The sequence below is a fragment of the Perissodus microlepis genome, chromosome 13, assembly GCF_051167445.1.
Source record: "Perissodus microlepis isolate ML-2025 ecotype Zambia chromosome 13, ASM5116744v1, whole genome shotgun sequence".
NCBI classification, from domain to species: domain Eukaryota; kingdom Metazoa; phylum Chordata; class Actinopteri; order Cichliformes; family Cichlidae; genus Perissodus; species Perissodus microlepis.
Window position 1 is genome coordinate 4,540,849 of NC_140473.1, and position 20,636 is coordinate 4,561,484.

The window sequence follows — 20,636 nt, forward strand, 5'->3', positions numbered from 1 at the left end:
CATCGCTGTCCTCTTTCATCCAATGTGTTTACTATTGTACTAGGTGTTATGGTTCTTTCATAAATGTCACCAATGCACAGCCTCCTCCCTCCAACTCTTCCATAGACTCTAATGTTAAAATGGCTCAGAAGGTTTGTTTGAAAATCAGAAGAGCGTGGTGTCTTTCCACTGTCACCACGTCCATATAATAAACTCCACAGGCATGAAAACTGAGAATTTGGTAGACTGGACATTGCTGGCGCTCACGGTGAAAGAATTTTGTCAATACGACATGTACTTTTCATTTGGGAAGGATTTGTTTTGGGCTGACTTTTCTGTTCATTTTAAGCAGCAGAAGTGAGGTGCATGTCTGTGTGCGTGTGTATGGAGCCATTGGGTGCAGTCACTATAGCAACCAGGCTCACACCTGCCTGCTTAACGAGCTCTCTTTCACTGTGCCAAGATTCATCTTAAACACTTCTCTTTCAACTGCTGCTGTGTCCATAGTGTTTGCTCTACAGCCATCATTTTACCCTCAAAATGTAGCCATCGTTGTTCTCTCTCCAACAGCGTGTCTTTCAAAGCTTAGACATTCAAACTTTTTAAACTGTGTGGATCCAAGTGGAGGGATCACATTTTAGTCATTCAGTGATTCAAAGAATATGAACTTTTAATATTCATTCAGATGTTTTCTGACTCTAAAATGTATTTTCTCATTACTTAGGTTTTTCTAATTTAAATTTAAAAACTTTTCAGCTATTTTCCAACTTCTTCTGTGTGAACATCAGCTTTCAAAAGTTCTGCACTTTTGTTTTCAGGTTAAAAACTCTGTATTTTCCAGCTCATTCAACATTTTTAGCTTAATATTCAGTAATTAATTCATTTCAGCTCATACATTCAGATTCAAGCATTCACACTGCAGTTTCTTCAGAAAATGCACTTTCTAGTTCCAAATTGGTCCTTATATTTATAATCCACTTAATGGAGAGCAAAGCAGACATCCCCATCAATCTGTTTACATCTTCATATCTCCTGTGTAAAAATCCAATCAGACTAGTGATCAGCCTCCGAGCTCCATTTGACCCGAGAGCAAATAATTCATCACACTGACCAAATAATACCACCCTGCCAGTCCCCAGTCATTATCCCACTTCACCCGCACATACACTGTATTTAGACCCTCTGCGCAAGATGCTGTTTGTTAAATGTTTAGAGAAAGTGACACAATAGCAGGCTATAGCGATTGCAGGCTTGTATTGTTCCAAACCCCAATGAGGACACACACAGCACACGTGCGCAGGTCGGCCCCTGGGATTGGTTTTAATTAAATCACGATAACAGGAGCGGGCCAAGATCTCATCCCTCCATTCTCCCTCAAACCATCACCTAATCACACACAGCACATACACTGACACACACACACACACACTGTAATTATCAGCCCTACTTTTACACCGCACTATATAATTACGCTGTCAATTTGCAACGCTAAGATTTACTGTCGAGCCCTGAACACAAAGCATTTTTTTGCTTTAAATTCTGTAAGGACAACAATGGCTGAGCCGGGAGAGCGACCCAAACTTTGTTCACTCTTAAATTATTATTCATGGGATTTACAATAGGGTGTCTGCAGAGTGCTGAGTGAGTGCCAGTGCGTGTCCTAATAGTATTGTGTTATACAGTGCTGTATTGTTAGCAGACCACTAAAGCTTCCCATCTACTGCTCGGTCTCATTTAGCCAGACACAATGGATCCTGGACAATGATGGTGTGGAGTACTATTCACCTCAGCATGTGTGTGTGTGTGTGTGTGTGTGAATATGCACATGTGCACACAGACACACAGATACAATTACATCATGTGTCTATTGGGGAAAAAACACAGGCAAACACACACCTGCAGGCACTTGAACTGATACAAGTAGACAGGCGTTCATGTTCCATGGCACGCACATATTCATGCATGCAATTTTCCTAAAGTGCATCACAGCTGCAGAACAGAGCAAATGCGTTCATACGGGCTCACAGAGCAAATACAGAAACACAAGCACGCACAGACATGGCAACACAAAGACAGCCTCTCTGTTGTTCAAGTGATGCTTACGCTTTGGGGTGCTTCCTGAGATCGGGACATGAAAATGTTTAACCCCCTAATAACCCCAGTGGACCCGAGTAAGAAGCTGAACTCAACAGACAATAAAATTTGTGGCACACGAGGAAAATATAGTGTAACAGACTGAAAGTGCTTGGGGACACATATACATATAAATTTGGACAGGTTCAAATTTAATGTAAAAGTAAAATCCATTTTAATTTGGCAGTATGGCTCTGCTAATGTGGCGCTCGGGAGCAAGTCTGACACAATTTGTGTAATTTTGCCACTGTATACCACCATAGTGCATTTTAAATCCAACAGTCAGGACCGAAGTGCACACTTTCAGATTTAAATAGCCAGTGATAAAGGTGTCAGAACCAGAGAATCAGGCCATCCTAAAAAATATAGCACTGCTGATAACTTACATATGATTTCTTACGCTGTAATTCAGTTCAGCTCAAAAATGGAGAAGGAAATGAACAAATCCTCTGGCTCAGTTTGCTAATCTGTGGGGGGTTCTGGTTTTTTTATTGTTTTTTAAAATTTTGTCCTGGAATCCAGATTTACTTGCTCCTAAATTATGCGTAAGTATAAACACAAGTAAAGGTAGTCTGAGTTTGTCTATTAAAAGTTCAGGAAAAAACACATGAGTACTTTTTGATAAAAAGAAAGAGAATTTCTATGTGAAAATTATTACCCAGCTTTCAGCTGCCTTTCAGCCAAGCAAACGCACATGAAAATAATCATACTTCAAAGCAAAGATGCAATAATTAGTCACACTTGCTTATGAGTAGGATGTAATGTGCTAAAGTTGTCTTGAGAAGTTTGGACTTACAGTACAGTACACAGTTTCCTGAACTCAACACCTGGCGTTAGATTGCCTTTGTTTCTCACTTCTTTCTGTCTGATTTTGTCTGTTGTTCATTGTCAGGTGCTTGTAATCCCAGTTGCCACTTGTCAGTCACATGGTGTGGTGGAACTTGACACCTTTCTCCTTGGATGTTCTGTTGTTCTTGTCATTATTTAAAACAAATTAAAAAAAACCAAAAACTTATCTCTCTGCTACACACACCACAAACTGTTTACTTGAGATCTGAAGCAGATCTAAGAGGAACACTGTTGTGGTATATGAAAGGGCGACGGAGGTTCCAGAAGAAGGTCATTCGTTTTTAGCTTATGATTTCAGTGTCACAGTACTTTGTTCTTATGTCTGTTTTTACCCTGGATAAACTCTTTTGCACTTCCTGTCAAAGTCTTAACTGGAACTAAATCAAAGAGCAATGGGCGGGGCCGAAGAGATGAATAAAGTGAGAAATCAAAACTGAAAACTGGCTATAGGTTAGCATTGCATGCTAACCTATAGCATAACAGTGTGATCACACAGTTCCCTCAAGCTATCAAAGCCTCACATTACACCATGCTAATATTAATCAATAAAGTCCATAAGGCTGTGCCAGACATTGCTTTTGTTTTCATTTTATGTTCTATTCACATTTCAACTTGCTTTCTATTTCCTCATTTTACTTAGTTATGTGTGTGCTCTCTGCTGTAGCAGGCAATTGTACTGCACAGTGAAACAGAATGATAGCTAACTACAAAGATGAATTTACTTACTGGGTCACAATAACCTAGTAACCATAGTAAGCTAACAGCTAAATCCATGCCTGTAGGTGAGAAAAGTTAATTACATACCTAAAGACTCAGACTGGCAGCAAGCTATAAAGCTAAGGATACAAAACGAAGGTTTAAACCACAGCTAAAATCACAGAAAGATGCTACACAGTTCAGACAGACAGCTCGAAAGTCATAGTAAGACAGCTAAAATGAAGCCGTTTGGGGTTGGTTGGTGTGTACAGATTTTAGTTTTAATTCTAAGAACCTTATCTTTTAAGATAGGCTTAAAAAAGATGCAGTCCCTATTTAATTCCCTGTGTTTGATAAGTATACATATATAACCTCCACATGATGCGCTCCTTTGTCCTCTTAATGTTTCTGCATCATGCTGTTAGCACAAAATCAATGCGTCATTTCTCAAGAAGGATTTTATTGTGAAGCATATTTTGTAAAAGTGCTCTGGAACATTATGACAGTACACATTTCCTCCTGTCATGTCTCAGTTGGGTCATCCATGGACAGAACGTCCGCTCATTCAACTGAACACTCATTCTCCCCTCTCACCGTCAAAGACTGCAATCTGCTCCAGATATCAGAAGGATTTTAAATGCATTTTGCCTCATCATGCAATATGTCTACTAGTGTTATTTTAAAGGTCAGCCCAGCTATAACCATAGCATGTACAGCTAAACTTATAGCTAGTGATGAAGAACAGCATATAATATAATACTGTTAGTAAAGGAAACTGTCTAGCTTTGATACTAGATGGTGAGACTGACTAACAGATCCAAAGGCACCCTGTCATGGTCCTGGGTTTTTGAACCCCTGAATTTAATGTTTTTAGACATTGAATTCTTGCTATTAATAATTTATATCAATAGTTATTAATACTTTTTTGTGTGGTCGTGTTGTTTGGACTTGCCTCCTTTATTATTAAATGTTAAAACATTTGAGGTTACTAGGTCACTACTAGTAGAATAATCTGTTGGTTGTTTAGTCAGAGGGACCTGTTCCTGACTCTGTGAAGTAAAATGGGCCTCATTCACTAATATTTGTGTAGAACAGGGTCTTAATTTGAGCAAAAAAGGAATCAACATGGAGACTCAGAGTTCATGACACAAAAATTGACACAAATTTTGTTTTTACCACTGTATGTTGGTAAATCTACACACAGCCACACCCTCATTTCTCTGTGTAAGCCAACACATTTGCCTTTGTTTGCATTCAGTTCAACTCAGTTTTATTGATACAGCGCCAAATCACAACGACAGTCGCCTGTAGGTGCTTTATATTGTAAAGTAGACCCAACAATAATACATGAAGACAACAACCCAAAAATTATATGACCCCTATGAGAAAGCACTTCAGTGACAGTGGGAAGGAAAAACTCCCTTTTAACAGGAAGAAACCTCCAACAGAACCAGGCTCAGGGAGGGGGAGGGAAGACAGGACAAAAGACATGCTGTGGAAGAGAGACAGAGATTATTAACAAATATGATCCATTGCAGAGAGGTCTGTTAACACATAGTGAGTGAGAATGCATGGAGTAAGTGGTAAAGTTTGAGAGAGCTAAGGCAATAATAATTTTACTGCTGAAGAAATTCAAGCCAGTTCCAAGGTGGAAGTCGGAGAAGGCACACTTTTCAAAAGTGTTTCGTCAGGAGTAACAGCAGTAGAGAAAATGCGTGGGCTGCAATAAGCCATGTGGTTACTGTTGTATTCCCTGCAGCACTGACTCCGGCTCAGGTAAAAAGGAAATGATTCGACATTAAAGTCGAGGCAATAAGAAAATAATGGACCGGAAGAAAAAGGAATCAAATGGAAGACATGGACCACTTTATCTGTCAGCCGAAGCTGTGAGACATGGCAATTATTTGGAAAACATCTCTAAGAGGGATATTACCCAAATATTCAATCACTACAAATTTTATTCAAGAAAAAAAAACATGCATTCTATTTATACAGCGCCAACAATGGTGATCTCAAGGCCTTTCAAAGTGGTCTGCATACCCACGTCCTGCATACCCGAATGGCCAGGTTATCCACAACCGGCTGGTTCAGCTGGATGCAGTGAATGACAGCAACAAGCATAAGACTTGGTAACATGAAGGACAAGCCACTATCATTATCAAAAGGAAAACAATAACAATAACTGGCCACAAAACAAAAGTCTAGGACAGGGTACCAGGTAGCTCTCACAAGGTTTGGGAGTCCGCTTGCCTAATTTCTGATTGGAGTCAGCTGGTAGTATTTAAGGCCTTTTTCTCACAAGTATTGAGACAGGTTGCAGCTTTAGTCGCTAGGCAAAAATTAGGCTTTTGTCTGAACCTCTAACCAGGGTCTAAAAACTGTCTGTCTATTTTACAATACTTATCTTCAGCATGTGGCTTTTATTCCTGCTGTGAAGCACTTTGTAACTCTGTGTTTTGAAAAGTGCTATACAAATAAAGTTTTTATTATTAGTATTCATTATATCTGTAGTCACCTAAAATGTTATGAAATATGTTACCACAAACAAAACCAAGTGTTTAGATTTAAGAACTTAAATATCCCAAAAGACTCAGCAACAAGCCATCTGCTTCTCACAGCTCCTGCCTCCAAACACTTTCCTACTGTGCTGTTATTTAAAATGAATAAGCTGTGGGTTCCTCCTGTCCACAGCACTGAATATGTGGCAGTTGGAATGACAGATTATTTAAACGTTGGTGAAATGGAAATTTTTACACTTTATGCATTGAATGAAATCAGTAGATGGAGCTTTGATGCGCACACGAGTGCAGCGCGTTGCTCCATTAGTGTTTGGCAGTGTTTGTATTGCCAGTATTGCCTCTTCGTGGGACTCAGAAGTAGATTGTCATAAGAGTATTAGCCTGATGATACTATTTAATACTTTGGGACTGGCACGGCTGAGAAACCTTGGCCTGACCTGCTGTTTCTCTCTGAAATGTCCCTGTAGTGAGGAAAGAGATGGTGGAGAAAACTTGAATCCATTGGATCCCCAAAAAATATTTTTTCCTTTTAAATGAAATCGTTGCTGTGGTCATGCTCTAATGCTCCTTTTTGAACAAGAAGTCCCAAATACAAAGGTGCAAGTGAAGCTGAATTAGGAATTAATTATTTTTGCAATTTTCTATAAAAAGACAATTTTTAAGAAAAGTTCAAACAAAGAGTGATTGTGTATCAGTTTGACACACAAGGGAAACAATGTGTTATTTTTTGTATGTAGTGTGGTTTGACTATGATGAATAGATGTAATAAATGAATGCACAGGAGACTCACAGACGTAACGTCCTTCACTGTTTCCAGAATAAGTTTGTATGTAACCACAATAAATCAAACAGCAAATGTTTTTTTTTTCTTGTTTACTTTTTCTTGTTTATGAGCTTTCTTGGTAGCTCCCCTGTCCGCTGCGTGCTGATGCATTCTTTGTCTTCTGCTTTTTAGGCTCATCAGGTGGCTGAGTATGTAATTTTGTTGTTAAAGGTGCCCTGTGGAGCTTTATTGTAAAGAATGAATTCTTGTTTACTCACCAGGCTGCATTTTGTGCGTCCTTAAAAGGTCGGGCGATCAGCTGACAGAATCAGTGAGACCTTTTCTTCAACATGATTGGGAAACCCAGTTTTTACATTTTAAATTTTTTTGTTTACCCACTTGTGTTCTTCATCATCACAAGATCAAGCAAAACATAAAAAATGTTCAAATACAGCAGGGTACCTGAGACAAGTCAACATTATAAGAAATATTGATCCTAGTGGCACCGAGTGCTACAGTGTGAGTGCAGTTGTACAAAAGTTTTATGAAACTCTTTGACCAGCGAGTGATGTTCAGCACTGCTACTAGAATTCTGCCTTAAGAGCTCCTGAGAAGTCAGAAAGTACAACCCCAACAGGGGAGTTGTACTAATTTAGACTCTTGATCCTTCAGTAAAAACAAATGTAATGTCTTTAAAAGCTTACGCTGAGCAAAACAATGTCTATACATGCAAAAGAAAACAGTTCTAACTTGCTTTATATGCAGGGCCCAAATAATGATGAACTACAGTCAACATTTTTCTCTCTCCAAACACGCTTATATACCCTTTGCTGATGGGCTTTACTTGCAATAGATACACAGTCATATAGGTCAGCTGGAGTGGGTCAGGTATAAAGTGGGACAAAGTTAGCACAGAGTCTGGACAACCTCCTCTTGGGCAAAAATGGCTCAGATAAGCTGTGATGTCCAGTGGCTGGCAGCAGGTTTAGGAGACGCCTGTCATGTAATAGCTCTAATAGCTTATCTACTCCACCTGAGCGCCATTTATCTCTGTGATTAGCCTGCAGTATTGCATGGAGCAGTAATGAGCCTGACACCAACATAACCTAATAACTGTGGAGGTGTTGCAGCACTTTCCAGTGTGTGCCTTTGTGTAGCTAATTTGAAAAAGGGAATTTGCCTGTGGCTTTAGAGTGATAAGTCTTCTGAGTGTTAAAGATGAGTTTTGTTTTACTTCAGTCTTTTTTTTAATTAGAAAATGTTACATTTCAGTTTTTCTGCCAAAATCTTCTTTTTCATTTGTGTGTTCCACAGAGGCACCAACTTAATAAAAAGGGGTCGCCATTTAGTGGACCCAGTCGTTAACCCTAACCTCCGATGGTTTCTCAATTAACTAGTGGATATCCAAAGGTTGAACATCATAAAAAGAAAAGACTGTCAAATTAAAAAAAAATAGCTGCTTTCAGTATTTCAATTCAGTTTTATTTATATAGCACCAAATCACAATTACAGTCACCTCAAGGTGCTTTATATTGTAAGGTAAAGACCCTACAGTAATACAGAGAGAAACCCTTTGGGCAAGCATTTGGCGATAGTGGGAAGGAACCTCCAGCAGAGCCAGGCTGAGGGAGATGCAGCTATCTGGGAGATGGATGTGGGTGAGGGCAGGGAGGCAGGAAAAAGGACTAATGAAAACTAATGATTAAATGCAAAGTTGTGTGTAAACACATAGTTATATATATCCCAGCAAGCACAAGTAAAGCAGCAGTCCGAGAGCAAAGTGCTCTATTGTGGTGATAAGGCACTATGAGGTTATTAAGATAAGATGGGGCCTTGATTGTTGAAGACCTTGTATGTGAGAAGGATTTTAAACTTGATTCTGGATTTATCAGGGATCCAATAAAAATAAGCCAATATGGGAGAAATATGCTCTCTTTATACTATATACTATATAAGTCCTGTATGGACACATTTATCTAACTGTGTACATCCGTGTGGATGTGCTTTTCACTTGGTCTAAAGTACACTAAACTTACAAAGAGATAATACATACCAAATTCATTTGCATGTCTGCTGTTTCTTTCTCTGTGTGACCCACTCTGACACTAACTTACCTCAGAGGACTGCTGTCTTGTCTGCTGGCCATGTATCACCGCGTCTGGATAACTGCAGCCTAGAATATTCTGTTCAGCTAGAGGTGGCGGATGTGAGGGGAAAATAGAGGCGAGGATGGTGAATTACCAGGGGCAAATTGCCACACTGATTGCAAAGGCGTGCCACCCACTGATGATTTGCATAAATAAATATTCAGTAATTATGTTGAGACCTTGTGCACAGAAGAAGTTTCTGCAAATATCCTCCTGTCACACGTGGAGCTAGAAACCTCTGTGTGAGAAATGCTTAAAACATAACCCACACTCGAGCTCTTTCCTGTCCTGACAGGCGTTTAAGGATGGCTATAAATTACTTTAAACTGTACCATAGTGTTTAGATTTTTTTTTCATTGTGTTTTCCTTCACTTTCTGAGTCTTTTTATTTCACACTACACCTGTAAAAAGTAAAGCCATAAAATATTTACAAGGCTTCTGGCTCACCTCAGGCGTCAGCGCGAAGATCTAACATCTGAAACCTGTGAACGTCTGTTTTCTTTTCCAATAAAAAAAAAATGCTATGTTTTGGTATTTCTCAAAGTCAGATGAATAATTTGCCAAATTCATGTTATTACTCGTGATTTACAGCAAACTGATGACACGCCAAAAAAAAGTGCTGGGAGCAAAATAAAATAGTAAAGTTGTGGGCTGGAAAACAGGCTCAACAAGGATAGGTCTTAACATTGTGGCTGATGTTGGTGATCAGGTGTGTTTTTTTCTTCAGTAAGGAAACGTGGCACACAGGAATGTGTACATACAGGTGCACAAAATATGGAGAACACCCTACCTAACTGCCCCACCCCAGTCACAGAGTCACTAAAAGCTTTATGGTGATATTGAATGGAAATTGAAGCAGCCAGAGCCTTTCGTATGTTTTTTATGAGGATAAAACAGACACCTGTTGTTCCCTGACGATCTCCTCCTCTCCTCCTGTCAGCGCCTCTCAGCAGCACCACTTCTCTCCCTCTAGCCGTTCAGTAACAGTTCCCAGATGAGTCCTGAAGCAATAATTAATGCTCAGAGAACTCTTCTCACAATCACACACACATTTGGGAAAAGAATAAACTTTTTTCTTTGATATAACAAAATAAATAAATAAAACAATGCAGACAAAGCGGCAATATTCTCTATGGAGAGTGAATGTGAGTTTCATATCTATCTATCTATCTGTCTGTCTGTCTGTCTGTCTAAATATATATCTATCTATATATATATATATATATGTGTGTGTGTGTGTGTATATATATATATATAGATATATATACACACACACACACACACATATATATATATATATATATATATATATATATGTGTGTGTGTGTGTGTGTATATATATCTATATATATATATATATATATATATATATATATATATATATAGATATATACATATATACATATATATATAGATATAGTGAGAGAGAGATGTTGGATGTCACTCCTGGGATCTGCTGGAGCCACTCACTGCCCCGAGTGGCCCGTTTACCACGAGGACCACCGCTGCCTTCACCCTGCACTCCTTCTTTAGCTCCTCTCTCAGGCTTTGGTATTTCTCAAGCTTCTCTTGTTCCATCTTCCTGATGTTGCTTGGTACTTGGTATAGCTACATCAATCACTACAGCTGTCTTCCTCTGCTTGTCCAGCACAACGCTGTGCAATTGGTTAGCCATCAGCAGTTTGTCTCTCTGTATCTGGAAGGTCCACGGGATCTTATCTCAGTGATCCCATTTTGACCTTGGAATTTCTAGACCATAATCAGCACGGATGTTCTGGCAGCCACTTGGTTAAGGCATTCCATGTGTGCCCTGTCTGCTAGCATCAGTCTGGCTTCTTTATTTAGCTCCAACAGATCTTCTGCTTGTTTATTTCATTTTGGAGATACTGCGTCTGTGATAAGTAGCTGAGTTTGGGAGAGACTGTTTGGCTCAGCAGTGAGGGGACATAGGGGCAGGTGAACTAATCTAAAGTTCAAGAGTATTCTGGAGCAAGTCTTTGTAAACTTAATTCAGTTGAAAGCAAAAATAGAGTTGAGTTAATACTAAAACTGGGGCAGGAATGGTGCTCTGATCGCCATAGTTCGATAGATATAGAATAGGTATGACATATTCATGTGGCTGAGGACACGTATAGTTAGATCTATACGTAAACACTGATAGAATCTTTGTAAATTTTACCTCTGTACATCACCACAGTGTATTTTAATTATACAGCCTTTCAGCATCAAATGAAGGGTTTATGAAAATTACGATGAACTGTTTAGAAATTACAGACATTTCACCTATTTTTAGAGTTTCAAACTCTAACATGTTAAACATAATTTTTAAGACTTGGATGAAAATCCTTTGTGGTCAATGACTGCCTGAAGTCAAGAACCCATGGACATCATCAACTGCTGAGTTTCCTCTGTTGAGATGCCCTGCCAGGCCTTTACTGCAGGCGCCTTCAGCTGCTGCATGTTTGTGGGTCTCTCTGCCTTCAGTTTTGCACCTTGCTGTAAACCCTTATTGCTAAAGGCGTCTCTTGATTGTGGATGATGGTACACCTACCTCGTTGAGAGTATTCTTCACCTTGTTAGATGTTAAGCACAGAGGTACTGTTGCTATCTTGCAGTCTGTTGTTTGTTTTATTCGCTCCAGTGTCCAGTTACGGTCGCAGCAGATGGCCGCCCCTCCCTGAGCCTGGTTCTGCTGGAGGTTTCTTCCTGTTAAAAGGGAGTTTTTCCTTCCCACTGTTGCCAAAGTGCTTGCTCATAGGGGGTCATATGATTGTTGGGTTTTTTTTCTCAATACATGAATGTATGTGTGTGAATGTGTGTGTGAATGGGTGGATGACTGGATGTGTAAAGTGCTTTGGGGTCCTTAGGGACTAGTAAAGCGCTATACAAATACAGGCCATTTACCATTTACCATTTATGTATTATTGTAGGGTCTACCTTACAATATAAAGCACCTTGAGGCGACTGAATTGAATTGAATTGAGCAAATGTCAGTGTGTTATACATCCTTAGTTCATCTTCATGGAGTAAATGAGTTAGGAAGTGGCAGTGGACGGGCAGTCAAGCTATTGATGTCTCTTTAACTTGTATGTTCATAGTAAGTAATGAATTTTAAAACAGGCTCCTATTTTCATGTCCGCATGTGTAAGTAAACAACTTTAGCTTAGTCACTCAGTTTTCTATTGCTGTTTCTGTCTACTACAACAGATAGAAAGAACATTATTTTTTTTAACCAGCACAGTAGAGGTAGCTTTAGCCTGCACGGTGGCATCGTAAAGGGAAATAACATCGAAGACAGGAAGTAGTAGAACGCATTTGTCTTCTGTGGAAAGTTAAGGAAACATTTGCCAGAAGCAACACACAGCTTAGAAAATTAGATTGAAATTGAGACCATACTACTTGCATTATAGGATTTCATCTGGGAATTAATATTCAGTATTTACAGCACTCACAACAACAGAGTGGTTTGCATGTGTTATGTGTACAAACAGCTAATCCACTCCTTTGGACCAGACCCAATCACTGAATTAAACTGTAGCACAGAGGTCAGTTTTGGTCCTGTGTTTTTGTCCATTTAATACATAACCATAGATATTCCGAGCTTACTGACAGACTTATTAGGTCAAGATTAAATGAAGGTGTAAATATCTTATGTCATTGTCTAGTGATACACCTAGCCCTGAAGACGAGGACAAACTCCTGCATTAAAATGAAATACTGAGCTGAGGGCCAAATACCAGCGTTCTGTAACTTTGGCGCAGATCTGTTTTACAGTCAGCAAATGCGGTTTTTCAAAATAAAAATCCACAGAGGCCACAGCCATGAATTCCAAGAGCATCAGTTATTAAAAACTCAATGGTACCTAATGTGGCAGTAACGCGAGCTGACAGACTAACTGCAGATGACACTTTCTTCTGACAGTGGAAGCTCAAAGCAGGCAAAAATTATGCAAAACAGACTCATCACATGTCACCTTCAGACCTGTGGCTACAGGGTCAACAACACATCAGATGTGTGAATGACGTGTTCTCCACACACATGCTGCACAAGGTTAACTGCAGCAGCTGCAGGGATTAGCTTTCCTGTTTAGTTTGTCACGTTTGATTTGAGTCTAAAATAAAAATTTGTGGAGTTATGGAAAAGATTATATAAAACTTGTCTCACAATGTGAAATACTTCCGAACCTTCAAATGTATTTCTGGCTGTAGGGCAGCTAATACATTTTTTTCCCCCGCTGCTGTAATTACATGGAGTCACACAGCCGGTTTCTCCCCACAGTTACCAAGTTTTTCTAATCAGATTGATTAAATCTGGTTTCAAGCCAAGCATTAATCCCTGCTTCTGCTCCAGCACACTGGCATCCTGAGCATTCTTCCCTCTGACATTCACTTATTTTCCTTCTCATCTACAGTACAATTATCACCAGAGAACGCAGACCCCTGTGGTAAATGAATTTCATATCAGCCATATCACATTCATTAGATGCACTAATCAACTTGGTCATTTTCTGCTGTGATTATAACAGCCTCGTAATGTCCCTTTTATCCATGCTGGCTAGCGTCTTCATCCCTTCACCTTAGTCTTCTCTTCTTCCTCCTGCTCCTCAGGTTTTGCAGTGAATCTTCAGGTGATCCTGGCGAACCCGCGGGCACAGTTCAAACGGCGAGGCTCCCAGCCGGGGATGCAGGAATCCGACTTCCTCAAGCAGATCACCAAGGTCACCGACTTGGAGCCCAAGGCGAACAACTGCACACGGGTCAGTAACCGGGCATGTCTGTGTCTGTTGCAACAAAATGAAAAGAATTTCATTAAGGCGAGATGATGTGACAGAATTTAACACCTTCTACTGGGACCTGAAACACCCAGTAAAAACATGTTCAAATATGCTGAAGAGGACTTTCCTAGAAATGGAAAATTTCCTTTATACTCAAATTTAAAGCAAAGATGTTCTTTTTAAGACTAACGATTGTCCCATCAGACTTTTGACCAGAACTCAACAACTGTAGACATGTTGAAGTTGGCGACTGCAGTGAGCTTTATAATACACACACAGGTAGTTGGTCTGAACTGTTTCACACAGAAACATTTTTATACATTTTCTTCATTGCTATTTTACATTTTCTTCTCACAGAATGGAGACGTTCCTATGTCAGTCCAGCTGCCTTCTGCAGTACAGTTGCTCACGTTACTCACTCATTTTTACCCTTAAGGTGTATTTCTCTGGTTTTGCATAACGCCAGTGAAAGTGTATTGGGCTCCAAGCACTGCCAAGCCTGAGATGCCTCCTACTCCTGCTAATTTGCTGCTATATTGTATGCGTAGACACTTACATGTAACCTGATCAGACACATTTTAAATGAAATGCAGAAAATTCAGTTCAGATTAAATTTTAATTCCATATTCAGACATTTTTACAAAATTAGTTGTGCATTGTAGGATGAAGCTTGGCTGATTATACATAGGTATTATATTTAATCCTGAAACCTGGCCTCTTGTGCAATTTTAAGTTAATGAGCTGATGTTAGGCACTGCCTTGAAAGAACGTGCAAAAATTGAAAATGATTCATCAAATGATTATGTATTAAAGAAACCTCTTTATACAACTTCCTGGTCCCCAAAAAAGTCCATTCAGTTAGATAAGGCAGTTCAACGTAGTTACCTAGTTACGCAGCTGTTTTCGACCAGTTCAAATCCTGCCATAACCATTAGCTCACACTCCCATCGTAAGTAAAATGATATCACTAAGAGAGGGAAACTGGATTTATCCACTTAAGGCTGCGAGTTTTGCTTATGTCAGTGAAGACCTCTCTTAGTTCTTTTAGCCAAGACATTAATCCTAATATTGACCCTTATTTTTTGGCCCGTCACCTTCAAGTTCAACTGAAAATTCCCTGAAATGTGTCTCAAAAACCAGGTGTCTAGTCTTAATCTTTACTAAACTGCTAGAATGCTGATAGACTGGACCTGATCTACAACGATCTACAACGATCTACGTTGGACCTGATCTACAACGATCTACAACGATCTACGTTGGACCTGATCTACAACGATCTACAACGATCTACGTTGGACCTGATCTACAATGTCCAAATGATAACGGTGCTATATATTTGATATAGCTGTGGTGTGTCAGTATCTGTATCTGTTTAATTTTAACATTTATTTAATGCAGATTTCAATTTAACGGGGCCAAATAATCATTGATTAGAATCGTTTTTAACATCCTGTGAGAGGACATTGTACTTGTTAAAGGCTGGAGAGATGCAGTTCTCACCAATGACACAAGAGGCTAAAGAATAAATGAAGCATTTGGTGTGTTGTGCACATTTTGTGAAACTGAATGACAGGCCAACATGTCAGGAGCAAACACTGGTATATCTCAATATGCAGTTTGTAAATAGGCCACATTCAGCCAGAGTTATCAAACTGCAGTGACCTGCACACTGGAGGTGAATCACACAGGCTAGTGCTTAATAAAAGCCCAATTTATTTATCCAATTTATCAGTTTTAATCTAGCATGTGCACGTTTGTGTGTCTGGGGCACAAATACAGCCATAATAATAGTGACCATCACAGCAGTAACCATGGGGTATCCCCCTCCCCCTCTGCTATTGACAGCATGAGTCATGCTTTAAGCTAGTGGCACAGTCTAAACTTAGACACACACAGCCTGAATTGAATAGAAAGCGCGTTATAGCGCTATCAATTCTAGTTGTGTGCTTAGACAGCTTAGATCGATGCAGCTCATCTCAAATCGCCACAGCCCCTGTTGGCACCCAGTTTTATGAAGCCACTCATCCTCTTGACAACCATCACAGAGGCGCCTTAAAGGACTTTTTGTGACAAATGGATCCTATTATGTTTTTACCTTTCAAGGAACACATGAGCTTGAGCTCAACGTGCGATGCCTACAGCTGTTCCAAAAAGTACCAAGTCTGCAAGTGGCATTTACATGCTCTCTTTGTTTTGTTTTTTGGGTGCTTTTCTTATTAACGCCTTAGAGCCAGTTTGACTTTTCAGCTCCAGACCAGTCAGCAGTGACCACTGGATATCCATCACACCAGTGTTTGTTGTTTTTTCAGTGGATGAATTTGAGGATCAGTGACAGAAATCCTCAGATTCAAGAGTTATTTATTTGCAATAACTTCTATAGCTCTATCAATTTTACTCAAATTTATTGATCATTTTTTCTGAGAAATACATCCTGATAATGCCCACTGGGACCTTTCATCAGTACCCAATACATCAAAAGCTACTGACTGTTCTGTAAAATTGGGTTGTGGTGTTTATGGTTTCCCAGAGAGAGGGCTTTAAAAGATTCTGGTGGCCCTGTGATCTTTGTCCTCCCGACACCTTCAGGTTTAAATTGATTTCTTAAATGTATCGAGTTGTCTATTCTTATTCTTTACTAAATTCCTAAAATGATTTATTAGACATTTGCTGAACTCCATCACATTTTCAGTGAGTTTTACCTTGTGAAGCTTCGTTGTTTTAAAATGTTTCTTTTAGTTGCATCGTGAGGACATCATTGCTGTTGCCAGATTTTATTTTATTTTTTTGTCAACAGCGGAGCCTCAAAAAGATCCACAGTGTGGCCCAACAAACATAATTAGTTTCAAATTCTTCTGCTGTTGAAGCTGAAGACAGTGAGGCTGTTGCAGAAAATGAAAGAGGAGAGTAAAACTAAGCAATCTGATGGAAAACATGTTGTAATTATCACTGACTTAAAAAAGTTTTATAGAGAATGTAAAGGTAAGTAACACATTATTAAGTTCAATGACTATATTAGAGTTATTAACTTAATATTGATGTTGTACTACATAAGTGTTGCAATTACCTGAAAAATGCTGGATAAAAATAAGCAAAAAATAGAAACAAAATTAAAAACATCTCTAACATGTGTTTGTACAAGCTCAACTGAGTTTATTCAGAAAATGGGACAAAAACCACAGAGGGGTCTGTAACTTTTGTGGGCGGGGATGAGGGGCGGAAAAACAATACCAATACCAATGTAGCAATCCTGCCGTGCTTTATCTTTTTCAGTTACACAGGTATCGCGCTGTATCGCTGATAGGGATGGGAATTGATAAGAATTTAGCAATTCTGATTCCATTATTGATATCAGTTATCGATTCGATTCCTTATTGATTCTCTTATCAGTTGTCATTGGGTTCTCATTGTAGAATTCAAAGCTGACAGCACAAGATGGAAAAAAAAGCGACAACCAGAGCGATTCTGATTTATAAACGTGAACAGGTAGAAATAGAGGCTGCAGCCTCAGGGTCTGGCTGCTGGGGTCGGCATCCACTCAGCGTTCACCCTGGGGTCTTGGCTAGCTTAGCATTAGCCTGGTATCTTGACAGATGCTTGCAAAGAAGTGAAGTTGTGTTAGCAGCATAATCCGGTTGTTTCTGTCCTGGATGCAGTTTTCCACTTTACCATTTATCTCGTCCTTTTGTGCAATAAAAATAAATGCCCATATCCATCCTCTAGACCAGGGCTGGGGAACTCCAGGCCTCAAGGGCCAGTGTCTTGCCGGCTTTAGATGTTGCACTGGGTCAACACACCTGGATCACACCTGAAACTTCAAGACATGTTGAGGAGGTAGTTTAGCCATTTAAATCAGCTGTGTTGGATCAATGACACATCTAAAACCTGCAGGACAGCGACACTCAAGGCCTGGAGTCCCCCACCCCTGCTCTAGACTGTAGCTATTTTCCTCCTCTGACACGCGTACTGAAATCAGCTGATTATAGTTTGAGTGCAGGATCGAAAGGCAGGCAGACTAACAATTCCAAGGAATTGACTACTGGGAACCAATCTACGAGAACCGGTTCTCAGTTCCCATCCCTAATCACTGATGATTGCCTTGCAGTGTATCAAGTATCTCATAATATCGACATCATTATTATTATTATTATTGTTGTTATTAAAAAAAACAACTTTGTTATTGTGGGCAACATATTGTGTTTCTATTGGATCCCAGGTTACTCGGGATATGAATAATCCCACTGCTAGAGGAAATATGCACACACTCAGGTTAAGATTTTTAACCTGCAGTTAAGTGTAAAAGCACATAATTTTACAGGCGGTATTTACGTCAACTGTTGCATTACTTTTAAAAGGCTTGGCGTAAGAAGACTGCTGGAGAGAGAAATACTGATGCGCCGATGTGTGGACTGGCTATCGGTCCGATACCGACTCAAATATAAATAAATAAATAAATAAATAATCAGTCAATCTGATATTATGACAATAGGATGATGTAGTCAACTGATCTCTATTGTCACATTATCCGATTAGTTTGAATAACAGTTTTCTTTGTTAATTACGCCACACATTAGCACACAGGTGTTAGTGAGAGTACACGGAGGAATCACAGCACAGGGGTCTCAGCATTTTGGAGTTTCACACCAGCAATGTTAACATCTCTTCATGAATGCTGAAATAGTTTTTGATTTGATGACAAACTTTGGTCACAAGTGTTACACAGCTAAAGCTCAGATGATGATGATGCCTCCCTGTTGGCTTTCCTCTCACCCACTCTCACTCTCGTTATGTTTGGTGGAACTCTTGTTGGTAAGCTTTTAGTGCACTTTACTCTATTAATATTATTTCACTTCACCATTACAGCTTGTTACACACAACAGTGCCCAGATTTTCCTGCTACAAACCGATGATGGTACAACTCAAAGACTTGTTTACCAGTGGAGTACTTTAACTTCATTTTCTTTAAGGCTTGCATTCAAGTACGTTTTATTTTCAGAAAAAAATACCAAAAGCTGCTTTTTTATCCGAAATAAGCAAATACAGAATTTAATCATTGTGGTTCAGGATATGTGTGTGCAGGTCACAGTGTTGGGTCCAAGTCCCTGATGGGTTATGGGTAAATGTTTCCTGCAGGGAATAGGATAAAGATCCCCTGGAGCTGCTGGATCATCATTTACTGCTGACTGCGGCTGCTGCAGACAGCTCTGTGTTGAAACTATCATCATCATTATCAACCCCATTACACTAATGGAAGCGCCCTGCCGCTGATATTAATACAGGTTATTAGCAGCCTGTGACATCATCAGTCATCAGCCAGAGCAGCCCAGAAAGGACGATGTGGTATCAGCATTTATCACGTCAGCGTTACAATAGCAAAGGGATGTGACATCATCACTCATAAAGTCACTCATGTGAGGCTAAAACGCGAAACATCGCTCAGGCAGTGCAGAACGCAGCGCGTCTCACACACTGTCACATCTGTCATATAGACACATCAGTAAAAAATGACAAGGCAACAACAAAGACTGTGGAATCTAAATCATGTTTAGTTTAAGTATATAAATAATGCCTAGTGCTAAAAATCAAAAAGTAAAAGGTAAAAGCTTACTGGGTAATACAGTTTCTAATCAAAAGTATTTGTAAACATGCAGTTTGACTTTAAAAAACAAAACAAAAAAAATGAAATCTTTGCATAAACTTTTTACAGTGCTACCTCTTAAAAAGTTGAACATTAAGCACATAAGTATAATATAAAGAAAAATGTTGCCTTTTTTAGCTTGAGGTGAAACTGTGGAAACAGCAAATGCCGAAAGGTCTTATGGAATAAAATTCCAAGTCATAACAATCAGTTACACAGTAGCTACACTACTCTTCACTATTGAGCAGTGTAGCTTTCAATTTTGCTTCAGTTTTGGTCATGATTTTTATCAGGATCTGTCACTTTATCACACAAATTAAGTTCCTGTTCTGCTCATTAGATTTTACTTAACCAACTTTGCATAATTCTGAAAGGCCCGTCTCTCTTTAGGTTTCGTTTAATTGGCTACTCCTCGTAAATAGAGGTTTAAACAGCAGCTAGCTGTTTTTCTGCCTTTTAGAGTTACATGAGGAGTTAAAGTAAAAATATAGCAGGAATGACCTGTTGGCTTCACACAAATACTGGAGACAATTAGTCTGGCTCTGTAGCAAGTTTGACAAATGTATCTACCTGCACATGAAATCTCACAGACACATAGAGCCACAGCGAGTGTCAACATTAAGTAGCAGAGGGGGCTGTTAATCAGTTTCAGCTGGTTTGGTGTCCTTGCGGGGTGACAACCCCAAAACAGGAACGGTTTTACAGTTGGAAAAACCCATGTTTTTCTTATTGGGTTTGCACACGTCTCAGGAGAGACTTTGGCCACCTCTCTTTACAAAAAACTAAATCCTTTATGCTTCTTGGCTGCTGTGTGGCAACTCGTAGCTTCAGCTTTTCCACAGATAAACTCTGAAATTACTCAGACTGTAAATGGTAACTGTCAGTATCTTGGTGTTTAAAAATTCAGTTTGGCTTTGTGAGGAAGTAATGCATCTGAGTGAGAAGCACACCCTATTTCAGGGCCTGTTTTTAGTATGAACTGTAATCGTTTTGGGTCTACACCTTGTTCTTGGTTTTATTGGTTAAGACTGGTCTGAACTGGTTTATTATTATTCATATTACTGGAAGATACTTTTACCAGCAGACACACCCTAACTCCAGCTCTGGGCACTTTGAGGACGGTATCTGGGATCAGACCATA

The 20,636-nt window shown here is 39.5% G+C and overlaps 1 protein-coding gene across 1 annotated transcript in view; it reads left to right on the forward strand.

Moving 5' to 3' along the window:
* The window catches only part of b3gat2 (beta-1,3-glucuronyltransferase 2 (glucuronosyltransferase S)), a 68,896-nt gene that overhangs the window by 39,510 nt on the left and 8,750 nt on the right, over positions 1-20,636 (forward strand). Inside the window, exon 3 of the mRNA XM_084949418.1 lies at positions 13,694-13,842. Coding sequence (XP_084805544.1) covers positions 13,694-13,842 — 149 coding nt within the window. The remainder of the gene's footprint in view (positions 1-13,693; positions 13,843-20,636) is intronic.